At 40.4% G+C, this 26308-nt stretch overlaps 4 protein-coding genes and 1 long non-coding RNA gene across 5 annotated transcripts; 1 reads left to right on the plus strand and 4 right to left on the minus strand.

The window, feature by feature from the left end:
• Positions 1 to 3218: 3218 nt before the first annotated feature.
• LOC108602434 (solute carrier family 22 member 1) lies at positions 3219 to 5302 on the minus strand. Its single transcript, XM_017990555.2, has 4 exons — positions 4757 to 5302; positions 4549 to 4703; positions 3873 to 4493; positions 3219 to 3815 (listed from the first exon to the last, which is right to left on the minus strand). Exons 1-4 carry the CDS (start codon positions 5212 to 5214, stop codon positions 3280 to 3282), a joined length of 1770 nt encoding a protein of 589 aa, XP_017846044.1. The 5' UTR covers positions 5215 to 5302; the 3' UTR covers positions 3219 to 3279.
• Positions 5303 to 6067: 765 nt separating this feature from the next.
• On the minus strand, positions 6068 to 13184 carry LOC108603933 (heparan-sulfate 6-O-sulfotransferase 3-B). Its single transcript, XM_033293956.1, has 4 exons — positions 12900 to 13184; positions 12297 to 12845; positions 12058 to 12242; positions 6068 to 6606 (listed from the first exon to the last, which is right to left on the minus strand). The coding sequence occupies exons 1-4, from the start codon at positions 13149 to 13151 to the stop codon at positions 6471 to 6473; spliced, it is 1122 nt and encodes a 373-aa protein (XP_033149847.1). The 5' UTR covers positions 13152 to 13184; the 3' UTR covers positions 6068 to 6470.
• LOC108603932 (rootletin) lies at positions 7302 to 9831 on the minus strand. Its single transcript, XM_017993127.2, has 2 exons — positions 8085 to 9831; positions 7302 to 7994 (listed from the first exon to the last, which is right to left on the minus strand). The coding sequence occupies exons 1-2, from the start codon at positions 9753 to 9755 to the stop codon at positions 7392 to 7394; spliced, it is 2274 nt and encodes a 757-aa protein (XP_017848616.1). The 5' UTR covers positions 9756 to 9831; the 3' UTR covers positions 7302 to 7391.
• Positions 13185 to 16223: 3039 nt separating the features above from the next.
• Positions 16224 to 16883, minus strand: LOC108603937. The gene is made up of 3 exons (XR_001915330.2): positions 16804 to 16883; positions 16396 to 16748; positions 16224 to 16340 (listed from the first exon to the last, which is right to left on the minus strand). It is a non-coding gene; the product is annotated as an uncharacterized LOC108603937 (long non-coding RNA).
• Positions 16884 to 20735: 3852 nt separating this feature from the next.
• On the plus strand, positions 20736 to 21773 carry LOC108603936. The gene is made up of 2 exons (XM_017993130.1): positions 20736 to 20827; positions 21437 to 21773. The coding sequence occupies exons 1-2, from the start codon at positions 20763 to 20765 to the stop codon at positions 21642 to 21644; spliced, it is 273 nt and encodes a 90-aa protein (XP_017848619.1). The 5' UTR covers positions 20736 to 20762; the 3' UTR covers positions 21645 to 21773.
• Positions 21774 to 26308: the final 4535 nt, after the last annotated feature.

The raw sequence follows: 26308 nt of genomic DNA on the forward strand, positions 1-26308 counted from the left end.
TGAACCCAAAAGTACAATTAACTAGTTAAGTATACAGAAGTCGAAGTCATTTAGCTTATAGTTCAGTTCGATTAAATCTTAAAGAATAATTTACAATCAGCAATTATAGCAATTTATGCGTAAGCTGCAAGAATTGTTTTTAACATATTTTGCAACTGTTTTTTGTATTACTAAGCTTATTTTATAAACTTTTACTTAATGTTTATTAATTTTCATGCCACAATATATGTCATTTAAGTTATTTTATTTTAACGCCACAGCTAACAATCAGCTAATTAATGCACTTATAGTATTACTATCGGCTTCTAAGCTAAAAGCTGTGTAAACAATTAATCATTTATTAGCGGTAAATTAAAGTGTAGACAGTGTATTAGTTAGTCAGCTGTGCGAATGCGAATGCAACTAAATTTCAAAATAATAAATCACGCGCTTTCATTATTTTACAATGCTAATTGAACTCAAACTTCGCACATTAGTTAAGTAATAATTAAAAGCATGGCTAATATTTTGATATAATGCAATTAGCATACTTAAAGTTGTCAACGACTGCAAAAAGGTGTGAAAGACTTACAAAAATACAAGTTTTTTAGAAGAACAATATAATAACTTCGTTATATTAATAAGTATATATGGTTCAGCGCTCAATAACTTAAACTCCTTATAATTGTATTCGTCACACCAACATTAAAAGCTATTGAAGAGTCAAATTCGATTTCATTTTCTAAAGCTGAGCAAGGCTTGAAATTAAAACAAAAGTTAGTTGGCAGATTAAGTATTTTTGAAAATAAAAAACAATTGGTTTCTCATGTACAGAGAACAACCATTGGTTGTTGATGTATAGACAAACAACAACAATCAACCTTTGGTTGCTGATGTACAGACAAAAATCTTTGGTTGTTGATGTATAAACAAAATTTGCAGAGCTATAACTCGGCTAAAAAACCGATCCAATACTTTGTACGTCAATTGTGTCGTGGAAAGCAAATTAAAATGAATATAAGATGATCATATAAAACATATTGCCGAAGTTAGAACAAAATAGTAAATTAACAAGACAAATTTTTGTGAAATATCGCATTGATAAGCCGTAATTCAGCGAAATTGCATCCGATTGGGAGTTTCGTGCATTGGAGACACGTGGGATGCATAAAGAATAAAACTGCTATTCAAACTTGCAAAATCTAAGATTTCGATCCTTTTGGGCAAAAAACGTGATGTAACCCCTGTAAAAATTTTGCCAAAAATATGCCGCCTTCAGTTCTATCACTCTAACTTTGAGAGGCAATCTCTCAGGCCAAAAAAATCGCAGCAGAAAGTGTGTTCAGGCTTAATTTACTCATTGAGAACTAAATAAGCAGAGTCAGACATGCTTATAAATAAAATAAATTTTTGAGAGCAGCAGCCAAAACCAATGCTGAAGAGTAAGTTTTTGTTAATTTCAAACTTTGCAGAGCTATAACTCTGCTAAAATCCGATCCAAATACTTTGTACGTCAATATGTTGGCGTGGAAAGCACAATTAAAATGATTATAAGATTGTATTATAAAAAGTATTTGGCGAAGTTATGAACCAAAAAGTAAATAACAAGACGATATTTTGGCAACTTTGATAAGCCGTAATTCAGCGAAATGCATCCGATGCACGGAGTTTTCGTATTGTTAGACTCGTGGGATCATAAGTAATTAAAACTGCAATTCAACTGCAAATTCTAAGAGATTTTCGATATTTTGCAAAAAACGTGTGTACCCCTGTAAATTTTCCAAAAATGATGCCGCCTTCATTTCTTTTTTTTCAACTTTGAGAAGCTATATCTCAGCCAAAAAAAATCGCACAGAAATGTTTTTAGGGTTACTCATGAGATACTAAATAAACAGATGCTGTTGTGTTTGAAATAAAAAAATGTTTTTGACATAGTTAATGCAAGCAAAACCAAATGCTGAAGATAAGTTTTGTTAATTAAACTTGCAGCTATAACCGCTAAAAAAAATCCGTATCCAATACGTTGGTACGTCAATATGTGGCGGAAAGCACAATTAAAATAATAAAGATTGATCAATAAAAATTATTGGCGAAAGTGAACAAACATAGAAATCAACAAGACAAATTTTGTGAAAATCCACTTTGATAACCGTAATTCAGCGAAATTGCATCCGATTGCCGGAGTTTCAGCATTGTTAGACGTTCGTGGATGCATAAAATAAACCTGCATTCAAACGTGCCAAAGTCTAAGTATGTTCGATATTTGGCAAAACGTGAATTAACCCTGTAATTTTTGCCAAAATGAGCCGCTGCATTTCTTATCACTTTCTAACTGTGAGAAATATCTCAGCCAAAAAAAAATCGCACAGAAGTGGTGTTCCAGGCTTACTTACTCATGAGATACTAGAATAAGCACATGCGTTGAATCTCGATAAATAAATAGAATTGTTTTGACATAGTTAAGCAACAAAACCAATGCCGAAGAGTAGTTTTTGTTAATTTCACAACTGCCAAGCTATACACTCGGCTAAAAAAAAAATCCGATCAAATACTTGTACGTCAATATGTTGGCGTGGAAAGCACAATTAAAATGAATATAAGATTGTATCATATCAAAATTATTTGGCGAAGTTATGAACAAAATAGTAAATTAACAAACAAATTTTGTGAAATATCCGCCCTTCTGATAAGCCGTAATTCAGCGAAATTGCATCCGAATTGACTTTCCAAGTTGAATGCAGTTTTATCTATGCATCTCACGAATCCTAACAAGGACGAAACTTGGAAATCAGACGCCATTTCGCTGCGCTAAGCTTATTAAAGATGCTAATTTTGTAGAAAACTGCCTTGGTGTTTACGTCGTTTTTTATAATTTGCTTCCTCATTTAATCAGATTCCCTACTTGAACATGTCGGGTATAGAATAGTTCATTTTAGTACACCACATATTTTTATTAATTATTTGTTCATAACTTTTGTGTTACATCAAGAACCAAACCAAAAAGTGTGGTAGACTCTTAGGATCCACATTAGCTAAGACAAGAACCAGGCACGGTGCAATCTCATTGCACCCAACGAAAAAAATGTTGCATAGCCTCAAGAGCTGCTGAGCAATAATTTCCAAAATGTTTGTTATCTGGCACTCATAGGACGAGACTCAGTCGATTGTCAAATAAATAGTTGTTGTATATAAATATATTATTTATAGTTAATCATCCATTTGAAAATAATTAAAGCTAATTAAGAAACATTATGTATATAATATAAAAATTAAGTCATAGCTACAATTGGAGTGCAATTATTAAATGCTGTGCAAGCTTTGCGACTTGGGCAGCTCCTCTTGCGTTGTGCCCTCTGGCTTGGCGGAGTAATTGATGTGCCAGAGCTCCGCTATGCTGACGGCCATGTTCTGCTTAAAGCTGCGCTTGAGCTCATTGCTATAGCTGCTGACATCGGAGCTGTCGGTGCTGCAGCGGCTGAGAATGACGGCAGAGTTGCGTCGATAGGTCTGGGGTGTGAGCACTTGATCCATATGCGAATGCTCAGTGCTCCAATAGTAGCGATTGAGCAGTCGCATAACCAGTCCATAGATCCAGCCCAAGGTGGCAATGATCGTAATGGGCAGCAGGCGATGTACGACTGTGAGTGTGCTCAAAAGCGGAGAGAAGACCAAACATAGGCGTGCAAAGCTCAAAACAGAGAGCATGAGTATGCCGCGCTTGGCTGGTGAAACTATTTCGCCAGTGCAGGTGCTGAGCACAGCTATAGAAGCTGCGTTGGCAAACTTAAGCAGTAGCCAAAAGATAAGCTCCAGACCCACGCGTCGTGAATTGCGCTCTGCAATGATAAAGATAATCAGAAAGGGCAAAAGATGAAGCAAAAGGCAGTACGCACCGCTTTCAGGCAACAGCCAGACCAAGTAGGTGCACAGTCCGGCGAAGATCATGAGCGTGCCTGCCCAGCGCCAATAGCGTCTTGTATACAATATGAAGTAGAGACCCATAAAGAGTCCCAGCATTTCAGCAAAAGCAAGCGCTGCAGTATTTACATGAACTTGCGAATCGCCCAGACTGCGTATCATGAGCAGTATAATGTTGTAGAGCACCTGAGCACAGCCCCATATAAAGTGTATATAGATGAGCTGCTTGCGCTTGGTTTCTTTATCCCAAATCTGGCAATAGCCAGCGGGTTTCATGGCACTCAAAGTGGCAGCATATTGCGTAAGCTGCACATCCAGCGTTAGAGGCAACATGCGATTGTTGAGTGTGGCCGACTCAAGCAGCAGACGCAGCGCAGGCTCCACACGCTGATGACGCAGCAGCCAACGTGGCGCATCTGTAATCCAGCGATGCAGCCAAACAAGCACAAGTAGCGATGAGCTAATGGCTATATACAGATGATTCCAATCATCAAAGTAAATGGAAATGGCAGGCAGCAGCACTAGACCTATGGACCAGAACAGCTCCGAGAGTGTGGTGACCAAAATGCGCGCCTTGCCTGCAGTAATGTCGTTAACTAAAGCAGCTGCAAGTTAGACAAGTTTGTGGTCTAAGTCTTTTGTTATGCTTACGTATGAAAAGTCCAGCGCTGTACATGAGTGTGCAGCAAAGGGAGGTAAGGCAGCGAAAATAAATATGCAGCTGATAAGTGTCCACTAGGCCAGTGAGATTGCCACAGAAGATTTGCCCCAGCATGCCCAGCAGCATCAAACGACGCGGACTAATGCTGCAAGGCAAACAATTAATAAGTGAATAAAGCAACTGATGAAAGCAACTTACGTGCGCAGCGCTTGATAAGCCAACAGACCACCAATTAAAGCGCCCAGAGCATGAAAGGATTGTGTAACTGCCACCAGCACACGACGCGAGCAAATTAAATCAAACTGCGTTATCAACGATTTGTACTCCGTGTGGTGCTCAATCTTCTCGCAGGGCAACGTAACTGTTTGGCTAACATTCCAGCGTGCCACAAAGCTGCGCGACAGCGTCTGCGCATAGGCATTGCAAACTTGCACACTAAACAGCCGATCCGTGCTGCGATGAGTCTGCGTAGCATTCCAAGCAGCGGGACGACAGACGAGCTCACCACGCTGTGGATACGGCGCTGTATAAATGATGCAGGCCATGAACCAAGCGGTGGGTATTTTGCACAGAAAGATTAGCAATATGCTGCGCAATTGCCAGCGCCCAAAGTTGCCGCTAACATGTTGCACAATATCAACGCTGGAGCTGGACATGTTACGGCGTAACTGGCTGCTGCGCTTGCCGTACGCTGACTGAACGTCAGACTGAACTCGAGATCGATATCGGAAAGCTGTGCTTATGTTTGCTTTGCTGATTAGCTGCTGATTTAAATTGGGTGCGAATTGATCACCGATGTCTCCTTTTGATGACGACAAGTTGTTAAGCTAAAAAAAGAATTCGCGCAGTCACAATTGGTACAGTAAACGCTAGCAAAGTGTCACACCTAATAACAAAACTGCATTTGTTTTTATTATTTACTGAATTTATTCAACTTTCCAGCTGCATTATATTTTAAATATTGCAATTTGTTCTTAATTTCCAACACGCTGCAAACAAATTCAATGTAAATAGTTTAATGTGTGTGTGTGTGTGTGTTTATTGCAAAGTCATGCTGATGTCAAACATTTGCGTATGTGTGTGTGTGTGTGTTGTTTGTTTGCTATAAAATGGCACGCTTCATATAACGCTTTGTATATATATTTATATATATTAATGCTTGTTTATGCTGCTGCTGTTGGATTCAATTTAATTTGTTAAATACTTGTATAAATATTTCGTTGGCTGCGCAAATTTGTTGCAAATTTGTATCGATATTCGTTTGAAGTTGCGTTTTGTTTTTCCAACCAATTGGTTTATTGTCTTAAACAATTATGCCAGCTAACAATATTAACGATTTACATGTGTGTGCAGTACAAAATAAAAGGCAATTGTATAGCCAATGTGATTGAATTGTATTTGTGGTATTTACATGCTGCACTAATTAATTAAATTAAATTGAATTAAATTAGTTAAATGCATTTTTGGGTTCGAAATTAATATAGATTTGGCTTTACACAACAATAAAAAAAAACATACGAATTTTAAAACTAATAATGGCGTGTACAAAACAAACAGCTAAGTTTAATATTAATGCTTAATGTGTTCTATATATACAATTAGTGTGTTGTCTGGAGTGCTGTCAAATTAACTAAATATAGTATAAATGTAAGCTTAGCATTATTATATTATTCGCACGTTTAATGAGTGAGACAGAGAGCAGCTAATTTTAATTGCAGTGTATGCCAAACGCGTTGCCAATTGTTAACATTACTTAGACACTAGTTTAAAGTCCTTTTGTTTTTAGTTATGTTGTTTATATATAATGCATACAATACTGCTGCCTCCACGCTTAAGATTATGTGATTCTCGTTACGATATTGAGGGTCTTGCACTTAGAGCTAAAACGTTATATTAATTTTTGGTATCGAGTTCAATGATCTGTGCTGATCGCATCCTCAATGTTGCTATCCCAGTTGAATTCCGTCACGCCCTGCTTGAAGTAGATGTTGCCCAGATTGGCGAAACGCTGCTGAAAGTTGGTGTCCTTCGCTTTCAGGTGCTCGAAGCTGTAAAGCAACGAAAAAAAATAAAGATTAAGTGGCTTGCATCGACTACCTGCTAACAATAGCTAAAATAAATGTAAACTGTACTTGGAAATGCTTTCCTTTTGTAAAGCTTGCAACCCTTGGGTTGAACCCCTCAAGCGATCTTGTGTGGCACAAGACAAATCCAAATGCCCTTACATAAGCCAAAGTAGTTTGCTGCTGCAGCTGTATAAACTGCAGCTGTACACACAATTTTAAGCAAGACTGTATGTGCATGCAATTGTGCCTGCCTTTGTTAGCGCAAAATGTCAAAGGTCATAAGCAGCGATTGTTTGACGCAAAAACCTGAATGCAAAGAAAACTAACCCAAGACAAAGAGACGCAGCAGATTTTACAACTGCCTGCTGTGCCCCTTGTGTGCGACTTAGAGGGAAAAGGTAAAGGTAGAGCTAAAGGTAGAGGTAGAGGTAAAGCTTGGCTGATGAGCCCGTAAGTCACCCCAGCAGCAAACGCGCAGCTGCAGCTGCTTGGGCCCGCCTGCTTCCGTTACGGCTGAGCAACTCGATAAGGAAGTGCGGCCAGGCGACAAAGTTAGCTCAAGTTCCCATTGAGTGAGTGCGCACGTGCAGCAATCAGCGCTCAAGGGTGGAACGCTGCTGCTGCCTGGGAAAAACTCTAAGAACCAAATCAAAAACAAGTTAACTGCGTTTGCTCAGCATTTATATAAAATGTATTTCATATGCAAAAAGTTAGTTGTGCCTTAGCTAAATGTAGTTTAATTTAAATGTATAAAATAGTTGCTTGCGCTAAACATTGCGCGCCTTGAGCGGCTGCGGCTTCTGTGGCGGACTGGGCATGTTCTCCTTGCCGCTGGCGAACAGCAGCGACTTCTTGGGCGTAACTGTGGCTTTGGGTGTGCGCGGTGTGCGCGGCGTGCGTGGGCTGTGCGGCGTGCGTGGCGTGCGCGCTTTGGGCGATTTGCATGCCAGCAGCTCGCAGTACTCCTGGCTGTTGTCCTGGCGCACGCACTTCTCGCTGGAGTTGAGCAGCCAGCTGGTAATCTTGTCGCACTCAGCACGCAGCTCCGAGTCGATAAGCAAATCTTCAATTTTTTCTAGATCTGTTGTGTTGAGCTTTGATTTGCTGGGCGTTAGCATAGCCACTGTGGGTTGCTGCTTCGACTTTAGCGCAATGTTCTCCAGCTTGAGCTGCTCGCATTCCTCGCGCACTTTGAGCAGCAGCTGCTCCTTGTTGTCCAGCTCCAGCTGCGCAAACTGCAGCACTGTGGCGAACTCATCCAGCGCCTTCTTCATGTCCGCCATGTAGAGTTCGCGCGTTTCGTCCTTGCGCTTCAGCTCGCTGTACATTTCGGCGTAGTGCGCCAGCTGCGCGTCGCCATCGATGCGCTCCTGGAACGAGTTAGCAATCTTATTGAATTTGGCCAGTGTATCCGACTCGCTGGCGAGCAGCTCATGCAGCATCGACTCTTTCAACGCTACCTCTGACTGCAGCTGACTCGAAGAGGCGCGCAGCAGCTCCAGCGTGGACTGCGTGTCGCTGAGCTGCTGACGCAGCGCCGCAGCATCGGACTGCAGCGTTAAATAACTTTGCTCCAGTGCGCCCTTTTCCAGCTGCACTGACTCCAGCTCTGACTGCTGGCGCTCCACATCTGCATCGGATTTCTTCAGACGCTCCATCAATATGTTGACTGTGGAGCGCGTATTATTCAACGTCAGCTGATAATTGTACTTCTCGGTTATGGTCTTGGCCATGTCCTGCTTGAGCTGCACCAGCTGCTGCTGCAGCGTATCGCTCAGTTGTATGTAGTAGTCGATGCCATTGTGCAGCTGCTCCTCGCACTTTTGCAGCTTCTCGTCGCGCTGGCGCAGCATATCGTTGGTGGTCTCCAGCAGCACCATCACATCCTGTTTCTCCAGCTCAATTTTAATCAATTCGTTCTCCGCTAGCTTTTGACGCTTGTCCAGCTCCGCACGCCAGTAGCTCTTCTCACGCTCCACTGCGCTCTCCAGCTCATTCTCCACCTGCTGCTGCACTTTGGCCACTGCCTGCTGCTGCTCGGTGTGCTTCGCCTGCTCCAGGCACAGCTGCCTAATGGTATCGCAGTGCGCATCAATTTCGCAGCTCTTGTCCAGCAGCTCATCCTGCAGCGTTCGGATGAGCGTGCACTTGTTGGCCAAATCGTTCTTCAGCGTATTGCGCTCCACACGCAAACACTCGAGCTCGGTTTGCGCTACCTTTGCCTCCTGGCCATACGACAAAGCGTCCTGCTCTATTTGCTGCTGCAGCTGCTGCACTTGCTCCAGCAATTGCGCGTTCTGCGTCTGCATTTCATTCATTTGCTGCTTTAGCTGCTGCTGCTGCTTGTCGCTCATTTCGTTTGTTGCCGCCACAGTCGCTTGGAGCTGCTCATTGGACAGTTTGTAGGCTTCGCTTTCAGCCATTAGCACCTCCACTTGCTGCTCATGCTGCTCGCTTAGCTGTGCCAGCTGCTCCTCCAGCTTGTTGCAGTGCTCACGCTGCTGCGAATTCTCGCCAGTTAGCGCTTGTATCATCTGATCTGTCTTGGCATTGGTTTGCTCTTGCTCCGCACGCATTTGCTGCTCCGCTTCCTTGAGCTGCTCCACATGTCTACGCACCACATCCAGCTGACTTAGATAGCTTTCAATCAGCTCATTCTTGTTGCGTATTTCCTGCTGCAGCGCTTCCTTGCCCTTCAAACGATTAGCTGACTTGGCTTCCTTCACCGGCGTTGTTGTTGCCGAGTGCAGCGGTGTGGACGCTGCTGTGGAGGCGCCGCTTGCTGTGGACGCATCCGCTGCATGACTTGCAGCTGGACGAAAGCGCAGCCGCTGCGGCAACGAAGGCGTGCGAAACAGTCGCAGCCCCTTTGACTTTTTATCCTCTTTGGGTATAGCAAACTCTTTGGCCTCCTTGGAGCTCGAAGCAAAGCGCACTGCATCCTTAAAGAACTTTTCAATTTGCTCTTTACGCTCTGGTGCTGGCGCAGCTACAGTCGCTGCTGTTGTTGTAGGCGTGGCACTGCCCGCTGAGCCTGCTGAGCTGTTCGAGTTGCCCAGCGCGCCAGCTGGCGAACCACAAACCACATCCACATCATTAAAACGCTTCAATTTTGCTTTGGAAAAGGACATGTTGTTGTTCTTCTTCTTCGTAAGCGTATAAATAGTTAAACAATCAAATAGCAAACACAAATTCAACGTTTGAGTAGTAAATCAACAAATTGTTTAACAAATTTAAAAAAGTTTCGTTAGTCTGTCTGTTACACTAAAAATTTTGAGTTACACTGTGCAGTTATTATAAATAGTTTTTCCCACTGTTACCCGCCTGCCCCGCGTTTACGTAAAACGTTTCAAGTTGCGTTCCTACGCGTTCCGTTGTCAAAACCTAACTGAAGCGTTGCGCGGCTGCGTCGACGCAAAAGCAAACAGCGCAACGAGCAACTGAAAAAAACAACCCCTAAGCATTAAGGGTGCGCTGCGCTACTTGTGCGCTGGTGGTGATTACACACACACACATTAACACACACATTTCTTATCTTTAAGATGCACATTTACTTGTTGTCTACATATAGCAACATCAACTTTTTCCTTCACTTCTCATTTGGCGCGCGCAAATGTTGCAATCCCTTTGGACTCTCTCTCTGTCTATGCCACACAGCTGTCTCTGCTCTGAACCGTTACTTGCCCCCAAAATCAGTAACACAGCTGGCAGCCAGCATAAAATTGCATTTACCCGCATCATTAAAAGGAAAACTGCGCTGTGGAAAACTCAGTTGCGAGCTACGCATGCGCGCAGCCCAAAAAGTTTGATTGAAACGCATGAAAAGTGTCAAATGTTTAAATTGTTTTGCGCACTTATCAAAACCAAACCCTCTGTTTCAACTGATGTTTATATAAACACATGACCCGAACATATAGCAGCAGCTGCAAGGTTAATGCAAATATGAATAGGCTCAAATTTGTATATGACAAATATAAAATTTGTTTACTGCTTATCTATGAAGATAGCTAATTTATTTGCTATAAGTTTGCCTAAAGCAAAGAAAGACTTGAAGACTACAATATTTGCTTATCTTTGATAGTGGCTGTCAGCTGTTCTTTTTATATATAAGTAGATTTTATATATTATATAAATAGATTGCATAGCATATTGATCAAATAATGTGTTTACATTTGCTTTTGCTAAGATTTGCAAATAAATGAAGAAATACTTTGTAGCTTAACTTTAAAGATAAGTAGCGAATTTATTTACTATAGGCTTACTTAAAGCAAAGAAAGATTTGTAGACTATAATATTTGCTTAAAGGCAGTCTTATCTTTGTTAGTGGCTGGCAGCTGGCTTATATAATATATAGGCATAGATTGCTTAGCATATTGATGTTTACTTTTGCTTTTGCTAAGATACGCAAATAAATGAAGCAACACTTTGTAGCTTAACTTTAAAGATAAGCAGCTTATTTATTTGCTATAGGCTTAATTTAAGGCAGTCTTATCTTTCATACGTAGGGACTGCCAAAAGGTTCTCTAGCCATAAATATATATATGTTACATAGAATATAAATTATATACTAAGTTAACCCTTAATTTTGTAAGAGTTGCAATTGAAGCAACAATTTCATTCAAAGACTATTCTATATTAAAATAATATTCTATTCAATATTCTCGATTATTCTAGTCCATATTCTTCTATAGCCTTTGCTTAGATACATCATACTAATATTCTATTCTATATTCTATATTATTTTATAGTCTTTGCTTCGATACAGCAGCTATTACTTTTTAATTTAATAGTTATTAGTACTACAAATTCTTTTGCATATTTAAGAACAACTTAATCTTGTTTTGTATTTAAACTAGCAGCAATGACAATTAATATGCAGCGACTGCAGCCATAACAATATAAAATTTCGCATTCCTTAGCCTTGCTGCAATTAGTTACAACTATTATTTAAAGGATCATCAACCATCAGCGGAAATACATTTCATATATCCTGCTCAAGCTGACAAATAACTAACATGTGCATATCAAATATCCTTTTGCCTGTCATTAGCACATTAATTCACGCCGCCTAATGCGCTGCCTTTTGATAATTTCCCATGCCTGTTCAAGCATAAACGCAATTCCAATGCGCCAAAACTGACGCCAAGAACCTAGAAGCAACCATTAGCGTTGGCCTAACATTAGAGTTAACAACAATGCGCTTGTCTGCTACGTGAGGCAACAGTAGCCGTCAATACAAAGCAAGAAAGATCGTTGAAAGGGTTTCGCACCCTCATTGGAAACAAAGCAACTCAGTCAACGACCTTAGACTGAGGCTGGGACGCTGATCAGGTTTCTGCGTCCGGTTCAACTTGTTGTTGAACCTTTGTTTGCACATAAACTAATTATATGAAATCTAAGATGATTTGCTTATCAAAAGGACGAACGACTTACCGTTGAAACAGCAAATTCTTGGCAAATGCATACAGCTCAATGTCCAGGCTGTTCAACTTTTCAATGCGTCGCCGCTGATCCGGACGCAGATTGAGCACAGCAGTAGCTGAGATGGTGGCATTGTGCTGCTCAAAGGGTATGGCAAAGCGCAGGTTGAAGGTTTCCTCGAATATGTATTGGGACATCTAAAGAACAGAACAATTAGTTTAATGTTTGAATGATTTAAAAGTTGGTCCTACCTTTTGATATTCCGTCAGTCCAAAGTAGGCCATGGCGGCCAAATTGCGCTTGGCGCTGGCTAACATTACCCGATCTCGTTCATGCGCTGGCATTGAGGATTTGTTGTAGCAGCCCACCAGTGCCAGATCCGCCAGCATGCGCGTTTGCCTGTTGGCTGCTAGATTTGAATCGCAGCCAGCAAACTGATCCAAGTCAACGTCCAGCCAATCTTTGCCTTTGTAGCAAGGCGGCAGCTCAACAGCGCTAGCTTGACGTCCTAGGCACCAATGCCTGGAGCCTTTCCAGGTGGCGCCACGTCGCACATGTCGATACTCGGACATGTAGCGTGAGATCGGTTCGCGTAGCAGCGATATATAGAAATAACGACGCTTGGCTGTTTCGCCTTCGTTCTTGTCCAGCTCCACATCCACGCAGCTGGTTAGCTCGGTCCAGTCCGCATGCAGGCCACACTTCCAGCCTGTGGAGTATCTGCTGAACAGCCAATTCTCATTGCGATGTGGGCGAAAGCAGTAGCAGCGCTTACGCTGCCGCTGACACTCGCAGGGGCGCTGCAAAGCAAAAGAAATGAATGAACTGCTTGAGCTGCTTTGCGTTGAGCTTACCTTCAAGTCCAAATCGCGCACCAGATGGCGCCCAAACGAGGTGCCGCCTGTCTTTTGTATATGCAGAAACACCATCACATCGTGTCCATCCATATCGAACTGAAAGTCATCGTTCAGCACATCCTCGTAGCTTAGCCCAGCATTTGCAATTATATTCTGTGGTGCTGCGGCCTTTGCGCTAATTGCAGTGCTGCCAGCCAAATTGTGATTGTTGTTGTTGTTGCTGGACTGATGCAGCGCCACTGGCTGCATGCCTCATTGTAGTTTCAGCATGTCCGAGCTTTTGAATATAACCGCACCCGCTTGGACAGCGCGCATACCTGCAAATAGAAAGAAAGTAAAGAAAAAACACATTGTTGATATTAATTCCATTACACATTATTTTTTCATGAGCTTAAATGCAATTAATTTGCCCCTCGTAGTGCCTCACACGGTGTGAGCCGTGTTGTTTGTAATTGCGGCATTAAATAAATGAACAGCGGCAATTAAATCATATTTTCAGCAAATTGACGCATGGCTGACAGCCTTGGCTACTGCATTTATGCCATCTTCGCGTCCAAGCTGTGTAAAATAATTTAAAATAAATTGGCCAAGCACTCCCGCAGTTATTATATTGAAACAGTTGCATTTTATCAGCGGCGCTACATTTATTACGTCTCATTAATTTTACAAGACGTGAAATATTTGCGCAGAAATTTAATGCAACAGCTAACGCTTATGATATGCAAACAAAATGACTGACAGCATTATGAGTTAAGCAGAAATGTTTTCAAACGTCCAACGTATTGCAATCAATACTCAAATGCAAGCAGTATTTCTGCTTAATTTAATAATTGGCAATAAATATGCATGCAAGCAGTTTACATAAAACGCTGCATACTTTTAAGCTGCTTGCAAGCAGTGACTCCAATTGGGGCCAGCTGAGTAATTGGAACTTAACACAAAATTGCAGCTAATTAAAGTCTAAGCAACTAAAGCTTAAAGTTGTTTTTAATTAATACCTTATACTTGTACTTGCTCTTGCACAATGTATTGTATTCCATTCAATTTACGGTAAGCGTAAGCGTAATGAGACAACTCGTTGCGAACAATAATTAAAATGAACAAGTGCAGATGGGAAGCTGCTGCTGCTGACTTGTTTAGAAATTTTTATACGTTGTACTAGTTGGGAAGCTCAAGCGTTCGCTTGTACGAACAAAACGCACAACTTAGCAGAGAGATGCGAGCCGAGCATGTAGCATACATAAGTATGTATTTGCAATCAAACTAAGGCAGCAAAAGTTTCTCCATTAAAATGAGCAAGTTTGTGCAAAATTCTCTTATCTAACCGTTTCGTTTCCGTTGCTTATTGCCAGAGCAGCGAGAAAATGAGTAAAGCACAACAGCCGGAACAACAAGCTGAGCAACAACAATTATAGAAGCTGAGCAGCTCATTAAACAATTGGCAGTTGGCTGGTCCTGGGCTAGCTGGTTGGCCAGCAAAAAGTGTGTAAAAGAAAATTAAGAACATGCGCGCGTGTTGCTGGGCCTTATCTTAAAGACAATTATGTGGGCTTGAATTTAAGAATTAGGCTATTCTTATGACAAGCCGTAGGCAACATTTGTAGTCTCTCTCTCTGTGTGTGTGTGGCAAGGTAAAAGGGCTGTGTGCCACTTGGGGTTGGCACAAAGTTTTGAATTTATTGTGGCTGGGCCACAAAAACAAAAACGAAAACAACAACCCAAGCTGGGGCTGGGGCTGGGGCAAACCAATTCGATTATCAAGCATTTCAAATGGAAAACGCAAAAGCAAATGCCGGCAAAATGGTCAGCACAGCAGTTGAGAAAACGCCTGCGGGTCGTTTTGGGTAAGAGCTTTGGCTACGATTTATTTGTTTGCTGTTCAGAGCTTAGTTGCTGTTGTATATGCTGCAATTGCTAATGCTACAACGTACTTAACTGAATTTATCAATTTGGCAACAAGCTGCTTATAAAACTCATAAATTATACACTACATTTATAAAAGCCATTTTATGCAATTGAAAAAACACACAGAGCCAAATGCAATTTGCACAAAATCAGTCCAAAATCCACCTCTAATGGGTAATTTAATTTGATTTTATATTTCGCGCAGCCAACTAAATTAACCAAACAGCAACAAAATTGCGAAAATAATAACAATTTTATGTGTGCCACATGCTCATGCACATCAGCGTGTGTGTGTGTGTGTGTGAGAGTATCAGAGCAAGCACTTTGGATGGCAATTTAATTGCTTTTTATAGGCGAACATAAAAAAAATTACTCTGCTGACCACCACTGAACAGCAAAAACCAAATCGACCTACAAACAAGTTCGCACCGCAATGTTGTAGCTAATGGTGTGTCCATTGGAACGTAATAATATAATAATAGTAATCATTTAGTGGGAGAGACTGTTTATAGCCCCACGCCCCACAAATTCGCACGTACACAAGGATAAACACACACACACACACAGGGCACGCTAAAAGGAAATGATAGTCTATTAAATATGTGACTGATTGGCTGATGGGCGATTTATATACTTGCTATATGTCAATTACTTGTTTCGATAAACAAACTAGTATATGCAAGCAGTGGCAGTAAGCAGCGAATGAAAGCAGTGCAGTCAAGCATAACGAGCAGTGCAGGCAGGCAGTGCGTTTTACTTATGTGCGATCGATGTGTATGCAAAAGCAGTGAATTAAAGCAGTTCAGCCATTAATAACGCTGCCCTAAGCAATGAATTAAAGCAGTGCAGCCAAGCAGTGCGTATCACTTATGTGGCGGCAGGACAATCAATTTGCAGCCATATACAATCAATTTGCAGTTTAACTAACGTAAAACATTTAAACGTTTGTTAAGATTTATATTTTTAAGCTACTGCGTAATTTAAGCTCAAAGTGCACACAAAATGTCAAATAAAATGAATGGCAAGAACCGCAAGTTTTTGGCAAACTACATTTAGATTTACGAGTCGCAGCTACTGTGATTTAAGATTGTCTGCTTTATGAGCTTGCAACACACACACACACATGCAGATGGGCTCGTAAATTTGAGGCACAGCCAGAAAGAAGTAAACAATAAAACTTGCTGCGCTTAAAAAGCAAAAGTATCTCGAGCTACAATTTGATGCTGGCAAAGCTATAAAATAAGCCAAGGGAAATAGCACAGTGCACAGAAATAATAAAAAAGAGAAGAGCAACGAATCTAAGCACGTTTTGCAATCAGTTAAGCTTGGCAGCTAGCGTTTTTTGCAGTGTACGTAACATACTTGTAGCTGTAAAATTTGCGCACAACTCTAAATTAAAACACAAGCTGCCAACGAGCGCAAGTCAATTTGCTTTATTGCGTACTAAAGTCAAGAGCCAAGACAAAAGTTTTCATTCATTTTGATCAACTCAATAGCACACTAAGGGATTGCCAGACACTTCGTAGATGCACACTATAAAATAATAAAATATATTCAATTATATAAATTAAAACTGGGCTGGACCTACGTGTTTTAGGCTTCAAGTCTGAATAGTCGGGCGGCGCGTGTGTCATGGCTAAAATTAAATGCAAAACGCTTGAAGCAAAAACGCTGAAGAAAACTAAGCGCAATGCTAACATGTTCGCTGTTTGAACTGTACTAAATTTATTAAACGCTTGCTACAATAATTTATTCATTCGTTGCACTCTGTATTAGGCACACACTTTTGTGTATAATCATGGCGTATATAGCCAAACTTACAAGCGCAGCCCAACTTGCAGACATATAAATAATCGCACTCTTCAGAAGAGCTAAAACTTGGTATATTGCATGTTGCTTCTACACAGAGCACACAGGCGCGCTGCTCGTTCTCGCCACAAGCTGCAGAGATAGCAAAATTAAGAGCTGGCTGCTTCAAGATGTTTGGCTTACTTACGTCCACCTTGTGGCAATGCAGCAACAGCGGCTAGCAGCGAGCAGAGCAGCATAAAGTTGGCACACATGACTCAAGCTATGCCTTACTAACTATAACTAAAAATTATTACTACTACTAGGCATAGCGAATTGTATTGCATGCTAATTAAGACTGCTGCTGTGGCTTTAAATGTCAGCTACACTTTTTTGTTAAACTGAAGCTGAAGCTGCCATGTTCATTTTTGTTGCTCAGCTTAAAAGCACAATGCGCCCAAAACACACAAAATAGACTGCCAAAAGGCCTATTCAATTGCTCTTACATATACACACAGACAGCTAAACAAAAGGCTTGGCCTGCAAATCGAACCCTTTGTGGCTTTCATATGAAAATGTGTGTGCGGCTTAGTGCCCAACATATGTAAAGTTATGCAGGTAAAATTCTATAAGCACACACGTGTAATAAATTACATTAGAGTGCTGCATTTTATTATCATTTAAAGTGGCCTAAAATGCAGCAATCAACTAGGCGTATGAGTTATATACATTAAAATTTAGTGCAGTGCAGCTAAAAGTCAAAGTAGATACCCCAGAAATTTATAATTTATGCTGCTGACTACGCCCATGACTTTAAATTGGCTTTTCTGTTATTTTTAACATGTGCATGCTTGTTATTGTTTAATAAAAATTCAAATTATAAGGCAATAATATGCGACTTTAATAGTTTTAGTCAAACTGCCATAAAAATTGCAGCCAATTCATTGATTTTAATGCAGTTAAAATATCAAATGAAACTTTATATATTCATTTTGCCATAAATATTGAAAATTCAATTTATAAAGTAAAATTTGTGCTAGTTTTTGGGGTCATAAATTGTTGTTGGTCAGTCTATGTCAGAAGAGTGGCTTTGTCATTTCATTTATCAAATTGTGGTGTTTGGCTTTGATTGCTGGCATTTCATCATTGGCAGTTGCTTATGTTTTCAATAGATTTTCTATTATACCAGAGACGAGCATGACTCGAGAATTATGGGCAGCAATTTATTATATTTTAAAGCAGAGCGTTGAAAGCTAATCTATTTGAAGTGCGTGTGTGTGTGTGTGTGTTTTCCCTAATGAAATGTAGCATAATATTTTCAGTTTAGACATTGGCCGAGACAAACGATTACTCAGTGAGCTAGTTTTGTTATTGAAATGAGCGGCGCATATACAAAGAGACTTCCCTAAAATAAGCAAAGACACAAAATGTGCACATAGATACACACACACACACACACATAGTTAGACAAATCCCCTAGCTAAAACAAGAGCTGAAGCTGTATAGAGCGCGTGGCTGTCGGTTCAGCGTTTGGTCAATGACCATAAATTCACTAAAATATATTTTGACATTTTGCACGCCGGCACAAACTAAGCGTGTTCAACCCCTACCCCGCTGGCAGGCGTGGCAAATGGTAGTCATGCTAAGGTCATTTCAATGATGGCGCAGGCTCAAACTCAGGCTCCAGCTCAGGCTCAATACGCATTTGCTATGAAGTGTTAACATGCGATAACAGAGCGAAACCCACAAACAAATCAAACACAATGAACCACAAACAACTGGCACCACCGTTGACCAGCAGGCTGCTGGCTTAAACGCACAGAAAGTTGTCTCATGTGCTTTGCATTGTTTGCTGCTAAGCGTTGAGTTTCGCTTTGATGAAATAAATGTTGTGAAATGGCTGGAAAGCAATGATAAAGCGAAACAATGTAACAAACTTGTTACAAACTTTGATTGCCCCTAAAGCTAAAGCGCACAACTTGCTGAACAAACCTTAACGGTTTGTACTGCCGAGATATTAGCGAGAGTGTTGCATAAATTTTATAAAGTCACAGCGTTGGCCACCAGCATTTTAATTGCGCTTTTAACAACTGGCTTAAAAGCCAAACCGAGAGCGAGAGCGAGCAGCAGCTTGTGTGACATAATTGTTGTTGGCTGCGCATTAAAATGTGTAAAGTATTTTCATTTACAACAGCAAGGCAGCCAGGCAGGCTGCCAGGCAGGCAGCTAAGCTTTGCTACTTAAAGCTTTAAGCAGCGTCTCGTCTCGGTTTCAATTTGCTGCCAAGTTGCGTTTGCTTTTGTTATATTTTGAGCTTCATATTTTGCATGCGCTGCAGTCAAGTTGAAATGTGAGTTACGCTAAGTTTGCTACTAAATCATAGTAAGCTAATCCTGTCATAACAAGCGTCTCACAGTTTAATCAATAAGTATACGCTACGTACTACATTTTGTATTATTTTTTAATCTGCTTAGCAAATATTGCGCTGTTGCTTTTAAATTTCAGCACACAATTTTATTGTAGGGTCAAATGTTTTTCTATAATGTCATTTCCTTTTGCTTTGCTTTTATGTTTTATTTGGGCTGCTGATTGAAATGTAGCAACCCACTCAAGTTAAATGCTAAGCGGGCTCAGCTATTGTTTGCTTTAGTTTTGCCGCTTCTATTTATCTTTTTACTTTTATTTCAGCCGCTTTGTCTCGTGTTGTGCTTTGTTGATTTGATTTCAGTCGCTCATGTCCGTTGCGCCTTTGTAAATGTTCGCACTTTAATCAAATGTCAGCTAATCTATGGGGCAGTACGTTGGGATTTGTTTTCTTAGGCCTCGAGCACAGGCCAGCAAGCCAAGCAGCTTAACGCATTACGCATACGCCAAGTTGCTCCCAAATATGTTAGCTAAAGGGTTCAGTTAGTGCATTAAGCTTTGTGCTCTAATTGAAAGTGCTCAGTTAGAGTATTAATTAAATTCCAAAACACTCTGCATAACTTACTAGTCGAATATGCTGGACCTTGGAGACATGCAGAGCAAACACATGCAAGTCGGTTGGGGCGCTTGGGCTGTTGCATGCCAGACACGTGCTGCGTATGCTCGAATGTTTTGCATGCAACGAGTCGCCTGTGTGTGCAACGAGGCGTATGAGTGTTGACTGCCGCCCAAAGCCAAACCCAAGCGAGAGTTCTCTCATGCGCTCTCGCTCTATGTGTGTCTGTGTGTGTGTCTAAAAGTTGTACGTTTGGCTTATTATGCCATCGCATGCAGGGCGGCAACAAATCATGACAAATGAAAGCATTGAGCGTAGCACAATGATTGTTGAAATAAGTGCCCCAGCATTATAGTCATGATGTGGGTGTAGATCAAGTTAAACAAATACACACACACATATATACATATAAAATAAAAGCTTAATATTTAAAAAGCATTGCATGTGATTTGTGTGCACTTTCCACACATTTATTTGCATGCAAAACAAGCGAAAGCAAAGCAAAGCGAACATTGTGCATGGGCAGCTGTTTGAGTTGCTTCTGTTTTGTTTACTTATTTGCCCAACTGCATAAATGACGCATTTTCTCTGCTCACATGTGTGTGTACAATAAATTTTTTGTGTTGTGCGCGCTTAAGCTGCGCTTTAAGTTTGCCCACATTGCGTATACGCAACGTAAATGTAAATGTGCCCGCATTGCAAAGCTTATCAGCTGCCTTGTCCAGCATTATTTATGCCACTTTAAACACAACACGAGCACAGCCAAGATGCGCTATCAATGACAGCTTAAACTAATTTTAATTTAAGCGATTTCTTTGCCTTTGTCAACGCTTTAGCTATTGCTTATTGCTTTAGTCTATGCTGTTCTAGCAGTTCGTTGGCAGCAAACGCACACAAAGCGCGTCTAGACGCGCTGCGTAAACAATGCAGCAGCATAATTAACACAGCTGCTGCTGCTGGCCGCTTTCAAAGACTTAATAAATATTTGCAGCCACTCAATTTAATATTTGTTCAAGTGTTTGTGCCAACAAATCAGTCAAGTTCACAGATAACGTTACAAACTGCTGTAAACAAAGTGTGTGTCACGCTGCTTTGAGTGCTTAATTCTAAACGTGCCATAAATAGCAGCAACTAGTTAGCAATGCATGTCAATTGCCTTACATTAGTTTAAAAGTAAACAAGCAAAAATGCAGCGTTCAATGCAATTTTTGGTATTAGCTACGCTGCTGCTAACAGCAGCTGCCATCAAAGAGTAAGTTTACTATATATACTATATATATATTTCTTTACTTTAATACATTAACTAAAAGCAGGCAGTGCTAGCAGCCAAAGTCAGCGACTCAAAGAGCAAGTGTGCTATTTATATTTATTTATTTAAGTTAATACAATAATGAAAGTCATTAAGTCATATACAATTTATAAATATTTTAATTGCTTATAATTCTATTAATCGAGTCGTTGGTCTTAGTAGCTGCACTGACACCACTTTTTAGTTATAATTAGTTTGTTAGAATTTTGTTTTTTTTAATAACTTAGTAAGTTACTATGGTAATGTGGTCATACCTTTTACATTTTAAAACTACACAATCTATAACATAATATATATAACATAACATATATAACATAATTTCATAATTTTTACATATGTCAATACACCTGTAAAGTGAACTATAAGAACAACAGAATAATACCGATACAATGAATTAAAGCCAAGCGAAGCAGACGCGTCTTGTAATGCGGAGTTTACACTTCTATAGTGTATTACTACGAGTACATAATTGGTCTTACGTAGGATAGCGACTCATCACTTTCTAGTTATCATATTAGTTTAAAATCATAATTCTATTAATTATCATTGCAGTTTGTCTGCATCAAACGCTGACACGCTGCAACTTGCTTACAATCCCACCTATGAGATTTGGTTTTTCCTGCCCAAAGGACGACCCAAGCCAGAGCAGCTGACAGATTCAGTGCAGCGCGCTTACTACGAGCACAGACCTGGTGGTGTTTGCTTTAAGCCTGATAACAATAATTGGTTCTATTGCAGCAGTGGCATTGCCATAGAGTGATTTTGAGACTAATTGCACTCATATTTTGTTTGCGTCTTTGTGGTTTCAATTACTTAAGCTCATGTGCATTTCAATTACTACAAGTTGAAAATAAATTGGCAAAAGTGTTGCTGCGGTTGTGTTATCTTATCTTAAAGAAAATGCTGTCAGTCATAGCGAAACGAATTAATTTAAATTTTAATTTATATTACAACTTATGCTTAGCACTGCTAGTGCTTGTTTAATTATTTGCGCTAAACTATGCACAAGAAATTGAAGCTGCAGCTGCTTTTATTATGTTTACTTTGGCTTCCATTCAACAAAAAGTGCGCTCGTAACATTTTATTGCAACGCTGCGGGCCAAGCAGACAGCGCTACGCTCATTTTTTTTGCGCTGCTGCAATTTGAATGTATTTCATACTTTATTGCGCTTACATATAAATTTGTGCGCTGTTTTTGTAGCAGCGGAAATGAAATGCGAAATAATTTATGAAATAAAAGTTGACTTGAAGGGCAAGCCACAAAAAATTTGATTGGTATTTCAAGCCACAGTCGGAGCGAGCGCCAGCGCCAGCGCATGAATGTGGCTGTCATTGTTGCTTGTTTAGTTGAGTGTTACTGCTGTAGCTTTATTAAAGCCAAGACTGACAGGCAGTTGGTGGCGCTATAAAAACAACGCAAAACGAACCAACAGTTGTCAACTAAAGAAAAAGCGTCTAAAATTGTTGACAACGCTGTAAAAACGTAGCATATTACGCATACGCACTGTTGTAGCTGTTTTTGTGCACATATTACGCATACGCATAGCTGGCAAATTAACAGACTGCATTTCACACTTTATTTGCGCATTTTTGATAAATTTCTTTGTCAACTTTTTCGACCATAAACTTTATATTTTTTAACTGTTGTTTGCAAAGTTTTGTGTGGCAGGCCGCAAAAAACTATTTGCAACTAATCAAATTGGCATTCTGGCAGGCCAAACTTTTTTGCCAATGCATTGGCTCCAGACTCACTGTCAACAGCCGCAAGCAGAGCCAATTATATTGCAAACAATTTTATATTAAAGCGACACTGCAATGAAATGCGAAACGCTGCTAAAGCTAAAGCCAATTTAATTGTTTTTAGCTACGATATGCACTTTGCTTGATTGCATTTCAGCAATAGCTGTAGCTGCTTTTGCTTTTCGTTTAGACAGCTCAGCTTAGCTCATAAATATTTATGAATATTACGAGCCATGATGCTGCAACATAATCAGAATTGCAGAAAAAAGCAGACAAAAGCGTAAGAGAATGAGAGAAAATCTTCCAAGCCAGTGCCACAGTGCAATCAAATCAGTCATGAGCGCAGTGAAAAGCAAACACAGGTTGGCAGCAGCAGCAGCAGCAACGAAATCGCTAGAGGCAACAACAGACGCAGCAGACGTAGCAGCTGCAGTGTGAAAATTATACACGTTGACAATGATAGACAGACAGTTGTATACCAAAAATGCTTTGCGGTTTGCTTAGAGCGTGATATGAGCTATGCGCATAAAGTTCTCAATTAACTTGCATTGTATATACAAAATATTATTGAGCTGCTGCTATAAATTTAAGTGAATTCATAGCCAAATGGCTGCCGCATATATTTTTAAGCTGCAGCTCAAGCAGTGAGGCAAGGCAGTCATGTATGCGCAGCAGGCTGCAGTTGCATGCCCAAGTGGCGTCGCTGCATTGTTGTTGCTTTTGCATGCGCTGCTTGCCGGATATTTACGATTTACACGTTTGCCAAATGCAATGCTGCATTCAGTGGCTGCTGCTGCCGCTGCAGTTGCCTGAGTTGGTCGCTGCTGGCGGGCGTTAATGGTTTCTTGTTGTTATTGTTGCCAGGGCTGACAGCCATAACAATGAAGCGTAAAGTCAAATCTCTTAGCAGCAGCGGCTGCACTGCTGCGAGTTACGCTGTAAACTTTGCACTGCTTGCACTGCAGTTGCAATTGTTCAACACCATGCGTCGCTTTTGGCTAGGGTAATGCTTGAAAAACAAAGAGCGAGAGAGCGAGCGCCTTGCTGTATGCAACACATGCTGCTTGGGCTTGACAATTATTGGGTGGGGAACGTTGCCTATTGAAATTCAATTTGGTATGCAGTGTATTGTTGCTACATAAAGAAGTAGCCCTGCTATCCACTTGCAACATGGTTTGCGGCCAAAATGTTTTGCATATTGCTACGTGATTGTGCGTGCGCTGCAACTGATTTTTGATTTATTGTTACTACAGCTTAAAGCGCAAAGCGCAGTCAGCGCAAGTTAAATGCAACTCGTTTTAAATTTGGTACGTCGATTTACTTGTACTATGGGCATAGTATGGGCATAGATTGCAGCAGCTTAAGGCAAAGAAAGAGGCAAGGGAAGTGAGCAGAAGTGCAAGCGAGGCAGTCGCAAAGAGCAGTGAAACAATAGAACATGCATAGAAGTCGTAGAAGTCTAAATAATAATAAAGAAGCACACTGAAGTTTAATTTAATATAAAGTCAGCAAAATAAATAAATAAATAACCGCTACATAGTATATGCCTAAGTAACAATCATATCTGCATATAGAACTGGCACATCGTCTCACATGGCACGTGGGTCGGAGAAGACTTAAGAGGCAATACCCCAAAACTTGTTAACTAGGTTTATAACTCAGTTATGCTCATGTCCTATTATTACTTTATTATTAGTATTATAGTATAGTTTAGTATAATTTAGTAAATTTGCCACCTAGATAATATCAAACTAATTTAACAGCAAAATACACATCTGAATAAATTGGAAGTTTATATAAAAAACAAAAGTTTTCATACGAAAATGGCTATATGGAGTTTAGCTCTAATTTCATATTCATTCATGTGTTGTTAAGTTACATTTGCTGTACAGTTTGTATACTTACTAATTATAATAAAAAAAATAAATAAATATTTGTTATTTGTTATTAACAGCAAAAGCAAAGCAAAGCATAAGCTATTTATAGCAGCACCAAAGTGAAAAAAAGCGCAAGTTCAATATGCAAATTTTGCTTTTGCTTTGACAATTTACGCTTTGAAGCTGTAGACTGAGAATTGTCTTGTGGTTGGCCAGACAGCTGCTATTGGAGCCAATCAATATAAAAATACAAATAATATGTGTGCGTGTGCGTGTGTGTGCGTGTGGCATATGCTATTGTAAGCTTAGACGTGACCCCATGTTCTGGACTCTATTTCGAGGCACAGCTGCTAGCCATTTGCATAAAGCAGACGTAGCCCAAAGCAGGTGGCACAGCTTTGTGGCATGCTACACGTACTGCTGCTACTGCTTGAGCAAGTATATCAAGTGGCAAAGCTAATTATATGCGTTGGCTGTACGGAAATTGAGACAGACAACAAAATAAATCCCAATGCTGCATCAGCACAAAGTCCCAAATCCAATAAGTAAATCCACTAAAGCGCACACACGAGTACGAGCGCAAAAATAAATATAAATAAAAGGTGGCAAGGCGTCAATTTTTTGCTGTACACACGCATAATCAGCGCTGCTATAATCCCAGGGCACAATATTATAATAAGCCTGGGGAATCCATATGCATGTAGCTGAATTAATGCAAAGTAAATATGAAGAGTTTGTATATATCAAATGCTAAAGGGTATGCTGCATGCCTAGCTTAGTGAAGTGTTTGCCGCTTAATGTGATTAGCAGTAATTAAAATGTGCTGCATTTTTGATGAATTGCTGTAAGCTGCTGACAAAATTGATTAATTAATTCGCACTTTTCTTTACGCAGCATATGTAATAAATCTCTTTTTTGTCTGTGCTGTGAGCTTAAAGTGCTTCGCTATTGAAATGCCTGCAGCTTTAGTCAATATGCGCTCAAAACTTTTGCCTTTGACTTTCAGCATTTTTGTTTGTTTCTTTGACAAGCTATTGGGGCTGCTTGTTGGCACTCGAGTGTGCCTCGACTGCATTTGACGGACTTTGGCTACGATAAGCGTAGCGAACTGCAAGCCCAAAGGCTTGCAAACAACTTGTCGGGCCTCAATGTGAAGAGCAGCAGCTACAGTTGGCAAAACTTTGCTAAAAAATATGCGCCGAACCCAAAGCGCAAACAAAAACAATAACTATAACAGCCACGCCCTTAACGTTGCGCTAAATTAAAAGTTTTTTTTAATAAACTGCACCGAAAACGTTTTTGTGGTTGTTACGCATACGACGTGTGTGGCGGCGGCACCAGCGGCAAAATTTTAATTGGCCTGCCGCTCTCGCTTTTATTACGTTATTTTGGTTACTCAATTTCGTGCTAAAGTTCAACGGATTTGATTTGCCATAGCCGTGATTAAAAACTTTGCATAGTTTCTGCCAACTATGCATCAAATTGGCCGCCATTGTAGTCTGCAAAGTTGGTGGCGGCTTTCAATTCAAATGGTAAGCTCAGCGCACAGGTAAAAGTTTAGAATTTTAATTAGTTCGGCGCGTTTAGTGCTAAGCTCAATTGTTGTAGTGTCTAAAAAGTTACGAGACAATCAATTTTTTTTAAATATGCGCGCAATTAGTAAATTGGCTTTAATCTAAAGCCTGACTGTAGTATAAATAGCAAACGCTATAGGCAACCAAGAATTTATTTGTAGCACAGCAAAAAAATCGAATAATGCACATTTCCGCATAACGCTGCCGCCGCCATTTTATGTGCACGCCCACGC

Source organism: Drosophila busckii, chromosome 3R (assembly GCF_011750605.1).
Source record: "Drosophila busckii strain San Diego stock center, stock number 13000-0081.31 chromosome 3R, ASM1175060v1, whole genome shotgun sequence".
Classification (NCBI taxonomy): Eukaryota; Metazoa; Arthropoda; class Insecta; order Diptera; family Drosophilidae; genus Drosophila; species Drosophila busckii.